The sequence below is a fragment of the Pinus tabuliformis genome, chromosome 9 (assembly GCF_031772625.1).
Source record: "Pinus tabuliformis cultivar Carrire ecotype Pingquan chromosome 9, CPIR1, whole genome shotgun sequence".
Classification (NCBI taxonomy): domain Eukaryota; kingdom Viridiplantae; phylum Streptophyta; class Pinopsida; order Pinales; family Pinaceae; genus Pinus; species Pinus tabuliformis.
The window spans coordinates 256961625-256974248 of record NC_142307.1 but is presented as its reverse complement, the minus strand read 5'-3'; the positions used below and the strand labels follow the sequence as shown (position 1 = coordinate 256974248).

Sequence of the window (12624 nt, the reverse complement as noted above, 5' to 3'; positions counted from 1 at the left end):
GAAAGGCTTTCCCTTTACTAAAAATAACATCAAAGCCATTATCCTCCAATAATGCTACAAATATCAGGTTCTTCTTCACCTCAAGTACAAACATAACATATTTGAGGCAAAGAGGAGAGTTTTTCTCCCTCTCAAAGGTGATAGTACCAATTCTGGTAGCATTTACCTCCCATCATGCCCCATTTTGATATGCATATGGAGATCCTTCTCCTCGAGGCTACTAAAAAAATCCTTGAACCTTGTCATATGGAATGAAGCACGAGAATGAAGGTACCACACACCCCCCATAATAGTGTCAGCCATGGATGCTATTGAGGTGAAGTTTTATTTGAATTATGAAGCTAATTCTTCACCTCCTTCTCCTCCTAAAGGCTTCTTGGTAGACTTCTTGTGCAGACATTTTGTTGCATAATGCCCAAATTCGTGGAAGTGGGAGAATTTTATCTTTCTCAAGTCTTTCTTATTTTAATTATTTTGGCTAGGTTCAGGTTTGTTATGGGTCTTCTTCGCTTTTCCCTTCTTCCACTTTCCAACCAAGGAAAAATTATCTTGATCCTCAACTTTGGATGATGTTCCATGTGAGTGATTTCTCCCGAACTCTTCTTGAACCAAATCAGACCATAACCTTTCCCAATTCGGTAATTTTCCCTTCCATTCACAGACTCCTAGTAGATGTGCAAGGATTTTGGAAGGCCTATAAGAGTTAGCCTCACAAGGACATCTTCTGCAAAATTCACCCCAGCCCCTCCAAGATCATTACAAACTTGATTAAACCTAGAGAGATAGTGTGGAATAATATCATTCTTTTTCATTCTTATGTTTCAAAGTTTGTCTTTCAGGGCCAATTTTCTATCATCGCTGCTATTTTCTAATAGCTCGGTGAGTGTGTTCAATATAACAAATGGTGTCTCTTTTCCATGGAAATTTGAGACCACATGGTGTCTCACACCTTCGAGAAAAATTCTCTTGGCCTTTGCAACATCATTCTTCCATTGGGTTAATTATTGTGCATCAGACTGTTGTGGTTTTGCAATGTTAGTTTTAACATATTCTAACACATCTTTTTCATTGAGCACTACTTCCATTCGATCCTTCGAAGCTATGAAATTTGAGGTACCCTCCACGACATACTCCAATCTCACTATGTTGAAAGACATTCTCCTGATCCTGAAGAACAATTGTTGCACTGAAGCTACTACATAAAACTCTTAAGAGACAAGTTCAAAATATTGGTTCTAATGTGAATTTAGGGCTCAGATACCATGTATAAATTCGATAGAAATTGCAATTGCTTAAGATTTCAAACTGAAAAAAAAGAGAGACGTAATTATACTCTAAATGGAAACCGCAATTTAAAAAAATGCGCATAGACATGAAATAAGAAAAACGACACATACACAATTATTTATAGGCGAACCCAAGTACGAAAAGCCCCCTTAATCCTCTTTGCATTAATCCGTTGAATAGAGAAACTATTACAGTCGCTAACTCCGTCTTTGAGCTCAACCTACAAAAGAATAATTGTGCTCTCTTCTCAATGAGAAACTCTAGCCAATTCTTAGCCAATTATTTGCTCATCAAGTCTCCTATTTCCATGTAAAAAACGTGAGGAAATTAGCCCCAAAAAAATAGGAATTTCCTCCAAATTGATTGTGCAATTCCCAAGGATTGATCTTATGACTCTTGCAACACCTATACACTCAAAACTAGTCTACACTCATGTTAGACTTTCTTGTCATCTTCACTTCGGCTTAGGAACTAAAATTATTTGCATGCACTAGTTATTTTGGGTTGATTCATCGTTTAACTGATAGATCTCTGAGTTAGACTCCTTTCCCATTGCACAACTAACCTTCAACTCACTCTATCAATAGCTATAGGTTAGTTAACTGAATGCAACTAAAAATGACTGAATTGTATTACTAAAATTTAGCAATCACACATGCATATCTAATCTTCAAGCCCTCTAACTCGAATTTTTTGAGCTAACTGAGTGACAAGATCTATGTCAGATTAGTTAACTACCTCCAAATTGTCCTATTGATGTGGAAATTCGATTTACTCAATTTGACTAAGGTTAAATTCAAATTGAGCCTTTCTTGCTACATTTTTTTAACATTAAATCTCTCTATTGATTAAGTACCATCACAACATAGCTAGATAGATTTTACTACCCATAGGTTTTAAGCTAGTAAGAGTTAAGTAGTGTCTTAACATCAAAAAGTGTCTTAACAATGCACCCAATGTCCATCTATTGAAAACCGAGTGGAAGAAATTTTCGCCATTTCAAAATATTTTGCACAATTTGTTTATAGAAAGGTCAAGCAAAAAGATAACTTACCTATAGCAATATACACACAAAAAAATCTAGATACATCTTTCTATGTCTTAATGATACAATGTTTCAAAATAATTTCAAGATGTCTCTTTAATTTTTTGAAACACGTATATGTACATCTATTATTTTTCATATTAATACATATATTGGATTTTAATGTCATATTTTATTACCCTAAAATACCATTTAACAACTAAAAACCTATAACATGCTTTACATATATTTTGAGGCTTAAAAGCACATTAAAGAATGTTTAAAAATAAAAATAGATATCAATTCTCCCCTTATGTAATTATCAAGTAGAAAAAAACCCCTTTTAATAGCCACAACAAGATAAAAAATTAAAATATAATTACAATTACTCCAAAAGCAAGTTCACCCTTTCACTCTTGTGGTTTTTTGTGAACACTACAAAGATAAGTTATTGAGCTCTAGCTCTAGATAATTATAATTACTCTAAAAGCATGTTCACCCTTTCCCTCTCTTGGTTTTTGTGAGCACTACCTAAATAAGTTATTGAGCTCTACCAATAAATAATGAAGAAGTGTATATAAATGGCAATTAAAGGTGGGTATTTAAGTGAATGAAAGTGACTGTGTAAATATTTCCTAAGATTTTCCTTATTCTTTTCCATCCTCTTTTAATAATAAGGAATGTGTTGCATGGGATCCACTTATAATGTCGTGACTCTCATCTCACATTTGGGTAAACCATAATTCTATATTTTATGTCTCGTTATATTTTTAGAAAAATTTCCTTATCTTTTGACATCATTTTTTAATAATAAGGGATGTGTTGCATGAGATCCAGTTATAATATCCTAACTCTCATCTCACATTTGGGTAAACCATAATTCTATATTTTATATCTTGTTACATTTTTAGATTACAACTTGATGCTTCACTTATTAAGTTAGGAAGAAACACATCATTCGTAGGCAACTCATTAATGTTGGTAGTGCACTTGAGAGGGTGCTTCACAATGAACAAATATTTAATCATCTTAGCCTTAATATAATGTAATAATATAATACAAAATATTAACCAACCTAAATCCATTTAAGTCCAAATCTTAGGTGCACTTGAGAGGGTGCTTCACACTTAACAAATATGTAATCATCTTAGTCTTAATTTAATGTAATAATATAATACAAAATATTAACCAACCTAAATCCATTTAAGTCAAAATCTTAGGTGCACTTGAGAGGGTGCTTGACACTTAACAAATATGTATTCATCTTAGTATTAATTTAATGTAATAAAATAATACAAAATATTAACCAACCTAAACCTAAATCCATTTAAGTCCAAATCTATCAAGGCTTTAGAGGGATCTACTCTCTCGTATGTAAACCTTCTTTTGAGTTTTCACATTGAGTGATTTGATCCCTTGAGGGAGTTGACTACACCTCCTTTTGGGTTTTCAAGTTGAGTGATTTGATCCCTTGAGGGAGTTAAGATGGATAAGTTGTGAAAATTGTTTTTGAATATTAAAATAATTTTTAAATATAAACATATTTATAAAACATTTAAAAATATTAAAATATTAATATTAAAATTTAAAAATATTAAAATATTTTAATATTCAAAATCTTTTTTCACAACTTAATATAAAAACAATGATGTTAACTCTCCATTTATCATGCTTGATCAAATTTATCCAAATTAAAACTCACAAATATTTTATTATTATTATATTAATCATAATTTCATTATTAAACAATAAAAAAATTACACATCTCCGATATTTTGACCAACAACAAATAAATTACATATCTCCTTCTTATTAAAATATATAGAAAAATAACAAACAAACAAAAATAAATAAAATAAAAAACTAACTCAAAATTAAATTAAATTAACCCACAAAATTTTATATAAAATGTTTTATTTAAAATAATTATTTTATCTTTCCCTAGATTACAATATACTTGTTCACACAGTGAGTTGTAAAAAATATCTATACTTGTTCACACAGTGAGTTGTAAAAAATATTTGGTAATATAATAATAGTTGCGCACTAAGAATGCTCCTCTACTTCCATTCCATGTAGTGTACCTCAATTTATTTCTTAGAAGAAGCCAATTCGAAACATCTCCTTCTGTGCACACAGTGAGTTGTAAAAAATATTTGGTAATATAATAACAGTTGCGCACTAAGAATGCTCCTCTACTTCCATTCCATGTAGTGTACCACAATTTATTTCTTAGAAGAAGCCAATTCGAAACATCTCCTTCTGTGCAGTGGTTCACAGAAATGTCGTCTAAATTAGAGGAGTTTCAGAGCGACCTCAGTGTCATTATAGAAAAGCTATTGTCCAATGGAGTGAACAGAAGTGAGGTGGAGGGTAAATATGTCCTTCCTCTCAGTGAACGCCCCCACTTGTCTGAGGTGTCTTACTCGGAGGGCATTTCGGTGGTGGATCTCCAGCACCTGGATGGCCCTAACAGAGCAGAGGTGGTCCATGAAATCCGGCATGCATTGGAGGAGGATGGCTGTTTCCAGGTAGACCATATACCTCAATTGCAACTCATCTGCAATCTTAGACTGTCAATTATCAGGTTCCCCGTGTCTAATTTAGGGTTATGATTTCATCTGACTCTTCTGATTTTATGTTAATTGCAAATTTTGATTTCTAATAATCTATTTGTTAGATTCACTAAAACTACTGTAAAAATAGTGATAATCCCTCCTAATATACCGAAAACAAAATAATAAAAACTCATCGAAATAATATAAATGATTTTCTAAATTTTTAAATAACGGAGACTTATGCATGAACATTCGCAAGTCATTGCACATTACTTGAATATTCACAATTTGATGAACATGGACAGAGTCAATTTTTTTTTTCCAATTCCAGAATATTCTGAGAATCTGCAAGACTTAAGCTCAAGGCTTATGCATCAACATCTCATTAAAATATTTAAATCACCATTACACACCATGGATGACTCCACCCACAACTTTGAAAAATTGCTATATAATGGTTGCAAACAATTTTGTTGCATATTGTTGAGGCCAGATAGTGAACCATGACGTGCCAGCGTGAACAAAATATCTCAGATTTCATTCCCAAATCTCTATATATAGCCCGAACAACAAAAAAATTGACCAATCTATGTTTTGGTGACAGAGACATCGCAGCCAGGTATTCTATGGCAGTGAGAGCACTGGTTTTAAGGCTACTGGCTGCCATTTCTGAAGCTCTAGGGCTGGACTCTCATTACTTGAATAGCTTTGGAAACAACGGCCAAGATATGGTTACCAATTACTATCCTCCATGCCCAAACCCAGATCTTACCCTTGGTTTACCAAGCCATTCAGGCTCAAGTGGCGTCACTGTTCTAATGCAAGGCGATGTTAATGGTTTGCAAGTACTCAAAAATGGAAAATGGGTCTCCGTACAACCTATAACTAACGCCTTCGTCATCAATTTGGGAGATCAACTGCAGGTAATTACCAAAAACTGATCCAATAGAATTTTTCTTGACCATGGAATTATTAATGACAATGATTTTTCAAGTAGTGAGCAATGGAAGATTCAGGAGTGTTCGGCATCGAGCAACGACAAACGCGTCCACTGCATGTATATCAGTTGTTACGTTTCCTGTCCCTTCACCCGATGCCTTCATTCCTCCTGCAGCATCCCTGGTTGATGAACAACATCCAACTCTGTACAGAGGATATGAGTTTGGAGAATTCATGAGAATATGGAGAATTTGTTGGGTATTTTTACATGGAGAAAATACCAAAACCAAGATTCAAACTAAACACAGAGACAATGCTCTGTTCTTTGACTCCAGGATCTTTTATGCACAGAGAGACTTAAAAAAAATTACTGAGGAACAAAGTATTTCACCATAAAAAAAACATTCTATTCATTAAAACCTGATACAAAGATTTACCACTGTAAAATCCTTCTTATATTCACTGCTGTGAAAAACAACTTTTACAGGCTGCTGTAAAACAAAACTTTACTGCTGTAATAAAAATTACATACTCCCCGCACTGCTGTGCATTTTCATTTTAAAAAAACAAAGGTGAACTAAACAAAAAAAATATCCGCTCCACCATTTGGGGTATTTTACTTTGCTTCACCACCAGTAAAAAGAACATACATATTTTCATATGCGCTCCCACGGTTTTCATTTTTACATTATGCACTGTTGTGCATCACCATAGCTTTCATGGAAGTCAACCTTCTTTTTGCTGCAGCAAAAAAAACTTTTACACCACCGCACTTACATAACAACATAAAAAAAACACATATTGAAAATATAACGTGTGCCCATAACAATATTAAAGGGCCTCACCTAAACTACATAAAACATATATATAAAAAATATAATAATATATGTGGGACGTGTGCCCATCACCATATTAAACATATGCCCATGACTAAAATTAACGCCTCCACCTAATATCTATGAAGACACATTAAAGACCATTGATTCCACTACGGCGGTCAACCGAAAAGTCATTCACTCCACGTAAAAATTGATTTGACCCAGGCCCGTATGCAGCTTCGGAGATCGACGGCTGACAACATGTAAGGAGATCGGACGGCTGGAGTGGATATCGGAAGGCAGTTTAATGCTGGGCTTTACCTCCCGATATTTCAGAGTTGCTTACGTCAGGCGAGAGCCACGTGCCTGCACCAAAATGCATCGGAGGCCAATATACAGAAACTGCTTTTCGTTTGATAGCGGTGCGATATCCCTTGGCGGTTTTATGGTTTCATTCGGTGGTTTTGGGCTGCGTATGTAGGCAGCGTTGAAATTATGATTTCAACACTCCCCTTTAATTTCAACAGCTGGGCATTTGGTCATACCGAGACACTTCCTCAAAAATTCGAAGCTTTTCTGATCCAGTGGCTTTGTCAAGATGTCCGCAACCTGTTCTTGAGTCCTGCAATGTTCCAAGACAATTTCTCCATTGTTCACCAATTCTCTGATGTAGTGAAACCTTGTATCAATGTGTTTCGTTCTCTTATGAAACACTGAATTCTTTGACAATGCAATAGCTGAGCTATTGTCACAAAAGATCGCTGTCGCTTTTGTCTGCTCTTGGCCTAAGCTTCTCAACATTCTTCTCATCCACACTGCTTGACATGCTGTTGCTGTAGCTGCCACATATTCAGCCTCTGCTGTAGACAATGCTACAATGGACTGCTTCTTAGAAGCCCATGAGATGGCTCCTGAACCCATATTAAAAACATAACCGGAAGTGCTCTTCCGATCATCTACACTTCCAGCCCAATCGCTATCTGTGTACCCAACCAAATCTGAATGTTCTGAGGCATGATATAGAATTCCAAACATTTTAGTGCCTTTGACATACCTCAAAATTCTCTTTGCTTCCTGCCAATGTGCCTCCTTTGGCCTCTCCATAAACCTGGAAATCAAACTAACAGCATACATTAAATCAGGCCTAGTTGCTGTTAAATACATAAGGCTGCCCACAATGCTTTTATACAAGCTAGGATCAAAATCCTTGCTGCTGTCCTCTCTGCTGACTTTTAATCCCATCACTGTGGGAGTGATTGCTGCCTTGCATTCTTCCATCTTAAATCTGCCCAAAATTTGATTTACATATCTTGCTTGAGATATAAAAATCCCTTTTTCATTTTGCTCTACTTCTATGCCTAAGAAGTATCTCAAGAAACCCATATCAGTCATTTCAAATTCATCCTTCATGACTGATTTAAAATTCTCAATAAGATAAATATCATTTCCAGTGAAAATAACATCATCTACATACAAGACAACAATTAAAATTTTACCATCCTTTTCCTTGATGTAGACTGTGGGTTCTCCTTCACACTTGTCGAATTCATTATCCAATAGATATGAATCTATCCTGCTGTACCATGCTCTTGGCGCTTGCTTCAGCCCATAAAGAGCTTTCTTCAACTTGCACACTTTGTGCTCTTCACCTTTCTTCTCATATCCGAGAGGTTGTTCCACATAGACCTCTTCCATTAACACTCCATTTAGGAATGCTGATTTCACATCCATTTGATAGACTTTCCATTTGTTTTGTGCTGCTATGGACAACACTACTCTCACGGTTTCCATTCTTGCAACCGGTGCGAAAGTCTCCTCATAATCTCTCCCATACTGCTGCTTGTACCCTTTGACAACCAGCCTTGCCTTGTGCCTTTCAATCTTGCCTTCAGCATTGCTCTTGGTCTTATAGACCCATTTCACACCAATGACTTCTTTGCCTTTCGGTAGCTCTACCAAATCCCATGTTTTGTTTCTCTCTATGGCATTAATTTCCTCATCCATAGCTTCTATCCATTTCCTATCTTTGATTGCATCCTCGAAATGAATAGGATCATCAACATGACAATACAAGGCAAATAAGGAATTCATTCCTTCATCATAAATATCACTTAGATTTCTAAATTTCTTACCTCTTTCACTTGGTGTGCAAGTGCTTGAAGATGCACTTGAATTTCCTCCTTGTGGTGTGCTTGGAGAAGCACTCTCATTGATCCTCAATGGTGTACCTTGCTGTCCTTGTGTTGTCCTCAATGGTGTCCCTTGCTGTCCTTGTGTTGGCGCTGCTGTTTGGGGATGTACTTCAGCCACTTCCTCTTCATCTTCATCATGAGACAAACAGTTCTTGACATTCACTGTTTTCTCTATGCTTCCATCCCAAGCTTCCTCTTCAATGAATTGAACATCCCTGCTGACAAAGAACTTCTTGGTAGATGGAATGTACAGCCTGTAGGCTTTGGATTCATCACTGTATCCAATGAAGATGCATTTCTCCCCTTTGCTGTCCAACTTCCTCCTTAGCTGATCTCGTATGTGTGCATAGGCCACACACCCAAAAACTCTCATGTGGGTGACTCCTTGCTTTCTTCCACTCCATGCCTCTTCTGGCACTTTGTTCAAGACTGCTTTTGTAGGACACCTGTTCAATATATAAACTGCACAATGTATAGCTTCAGCCCAATACTCATTTGGCAAATGCTTTGCCTTCAGCATGCTCCTCGCCATATCCATGATGGTCCTGTTCTTCCTTTCAGCAACTCCATTTTGCTGTGGGGTGTACCGAGTTGTAAACTGTTTATGAATTCCATTTTCTCTACAAAATCTTAGGAATTCCTTGGAGATATACTCACCTCCTCTATCAGTTCTCAAAACTTTAATGTGTAGCCCACTTTGGTTTTCAACAAATGCCTTGAAGTTTTGGAATTTCTCAAACACTTCACTTTTGTTTTTAAGGAAATATATCCAGGTCTTTCTTGTACAGTCATCAATGAATGTTAGGAAATATTGGATGCCAGCTAATGATGGAGCTTGCATTGGTCCACACAAATCTGAGTGGATAATCTCTAAGGGTGTCTTTGCCCTTATGCTCTTCCCTGATGGAAAACTTTCTCTGTGTTGTTTTCCCAAAATGCAGCCTTCACATAGGCTGTCCAGTTTCTCTATCAATGGTAATCCCTTTACCATTCCTTTTCTGCTCAATAAGTTTAGACCTCCAAAATTTAGATGCCCGAATCTCAAGTGCCATAACCAGTTCTCATCCTTTGGCACGCTTTGGAAAGCCTCTTGGGTGACTGCTGCCATTTCCCTTTTGTTCTTCAACTCTGCCCTGATCCGGAGAGGGAACATCCTGTTCCTTATCATCTTCACTTCAGCAATGCATCTTTTTCTGGGTGGTATGTCCTTGATGGTGCACACATCATTTTCAAAGTAAACATTGTAACCCTTTTGGATAAGCTGTCCAACACTCAATAGGTTACATCTCATTCCGGGGACATAGTAGACATCTGCTATGGTTTTCCTTTCTCCTTGTTTTGTAAATATTTTTACTTCCCCTTTTCCCATAACAGACACTTTACTATCAGTTCCTAGTGTGACCTCTGATTTCAAATTCTGATTTAAGGCTGAAAAAAGGGCTATATTCCCTGTCATATGGTTGCTGCAACCTGAGTCTAAAAACCATATGTCCTCACTATGTGTTTCAGCCATGTTACAAGCTAATAGGACATTTTCTTGACTGCTGTTTTCTCTTGTAACATTTGCATTTTGTCTGTTGTTCATATCATGTTGTTTCTTCTACAATCACTAGCATAATGTCCATACTTTTTGCAATAATAGCATTGAACATTAGATTTATCATACCTTTGTCCTTGAGTATGATGTTGTCCTCCTTGTTGGCTGCTGCCTTGACCTTGGTTCTGATTTGGATTGCTGCCTCTTCCTTGTGCATTTGATGGGCTATTCCTTCCACCTCTGTTCTGGCTTCTGCCTCTTCCTCTTCGGTTTCCTCTGCCTTGACCTCTTCCTCTTCCAAAGGACATCTGGGTCTTGAAGGCTTGCTCAAGAGATGAGTTTTCATTCCTACTCAACCTCTGCTCATGTGTTATCAGTGATGCATGTAGCTCATCAACTGAATAGTTTGAGAGATCCTTTGTCTCTTCAATGGTGGTGACTATGGCATCGAACCTTGAGGGTAAGACCCTCAATATTTTCTCCACAATCCTTCTGTCTTCAATGGTTTCTCCATGAGTTCTCATTTGTGTGATTACACCAATCACATGAGTGAAGAATGATTCAATGTTGTCTGACTCCTTCATGTTCAAGTTTTCAAAATCCTTTCTCAGCAATTGTAGCTTTGTTGTCTTCACTCTCTCCATGCCTTGATAGGCTGTCTTCATGGTTTGCCATGCTTCATTTGATGTTTTAGCTGCTGCTATCCTTGGAAATATACTCTGGTCTATTGCTAGATGCAACAATAAAATGGCCTTTGCATCCTTCTTCCTATTGCTCTTCAGCTGATCTCTCTCTCCCTGAGTTAGTGCATTGAACTCATTTTCATCTGCTACTTCTTCAAAACCTTCCTCAACTATTTCCCATAAATCTTGAGAGGCAAACAACGCTCTCATAGTTATTGACCAGTAGTCATAGTTCTTCCCATTAAACTGTGGGAGATGGGTGTTAAACAAACCCATACCAGTGCTTGTGCTGGCCATTCCCTGTATTCTGATCTATGCCTCTAAATCCTTGACTGTGTGTTTAAAACAGCTGACTGTTTCTTCAGCAACACAAAAAAAACTTTTGGAATACCTGACTCCTTTGCTGTCTGAGTCTTCTGTCTGCCTGAGAAGTTTTGTTGCAGCAACAACCTTCTCCCTTCAGCTTCTTTAACTTCTTTAAAGAGCCTGGTCCTGCTCTGATACCACTGCTGGGTATTTTTACATGGAGAAAATACCAAAACCAAGATTCAAACTAAACACAGAGACAATGCTCTGTTCTTTGACTCCAGGATCTTTTATGCACAGAGAGACTAAAAAAAATTTACTGAGGAACAAAGTATTTCACCATAAAAAAACATTCTATTCATTAAAACCTGATACAAAGATTTACCACTGTAAAATCCTTCTTATATTCACTGCTGTGAAAAACAACTTTTACAGGCTGCTGTAAAACAAAACTTTACTGCTGTAATAAAAATTACATACTCCCCGCACTGCTGTGCATTTTCATTTTAAAAAAACAAAGGTCAACTAAACAAAAAAAAATATCCGCTCCACCATTTGGGGTATTTTAATTTGCTTCACCACCAGTAAAAAGAACATACATATTTTCATATGCGCTCCCACGGTTTTCATTTTTACATTATGCATTGCTGTGCATCACCATAGCTTTCATGGAAGTCAACCTTCTTTTTGCTGCAACAAAAAAAACTTTTACACCACCGCACTTACATAACAACATAAAAGAAACACATATTGAAAATATAACGTGTGCCCATAACAATATTAAAGGGCCTCACCTAAACTACATAAAACATATATATAAAAAATATAATAATATATGTGGGACGTGTGCCCATCACCATATTAAACATATGCCCATGACTAAAATTAACGCCTCCACCTAATATATACGAAGACACATTAAAGACCATTGATTCCACTACGACGGTCAACCGAAAAGTCATTCACTCCACGTAAAAATTGATTTGACCCAGGCCCGTATGCAGCTTCGGAGATCGACGGCTGACAACACGCAAGGAGATCGGACGGCTGGAGTGGATATCGGAAGGCAGTTTAATGCTGGGCTTTACCTCCCGATATGTCAGAGTTGCTTACGTCAGGCGAGAGCCACGTGCCTGCACCAAAATGCATCGGAGGCCAATATACGGAAACTGCTTTTCGTTTGATAGTGGTGCGATATCCCTTGGCGGTTTTATGGTTTCATTCGGTGGTTTTGGGCTGCGTACGTAGGCAGCGTTGAAATTATGATTTCAACAGAATTA

At 36.9% G+C, this 12624-nt stretch overlaps 1 protein-coding gene across 1 annotated transcript in view; it reads left to right on the top strand.

Annotated features, from left to right (window-relative positions):
- Nucleotides 1-4593: 4593 nt before the first annotated feature.
- Nucleotides 4594-12624, top strand: part of LOC149148155 (protein DMR6-LIKE OXYGENASE 1-like) — an 80054-nt gene continuing 72023 nt past the window's right edge. The window contains exons 1-2 of the mRNA XM_089442091.1: nt 4594-4898; nt 5474-5792. Coding sequence (XP_089298217.1) covers nt 4594-4898; nt 5474-5792 — 624 coding nt within the window. The remainder of the gene's footprint in view (nt 4899-5473; nt 5793-12624) is intronic.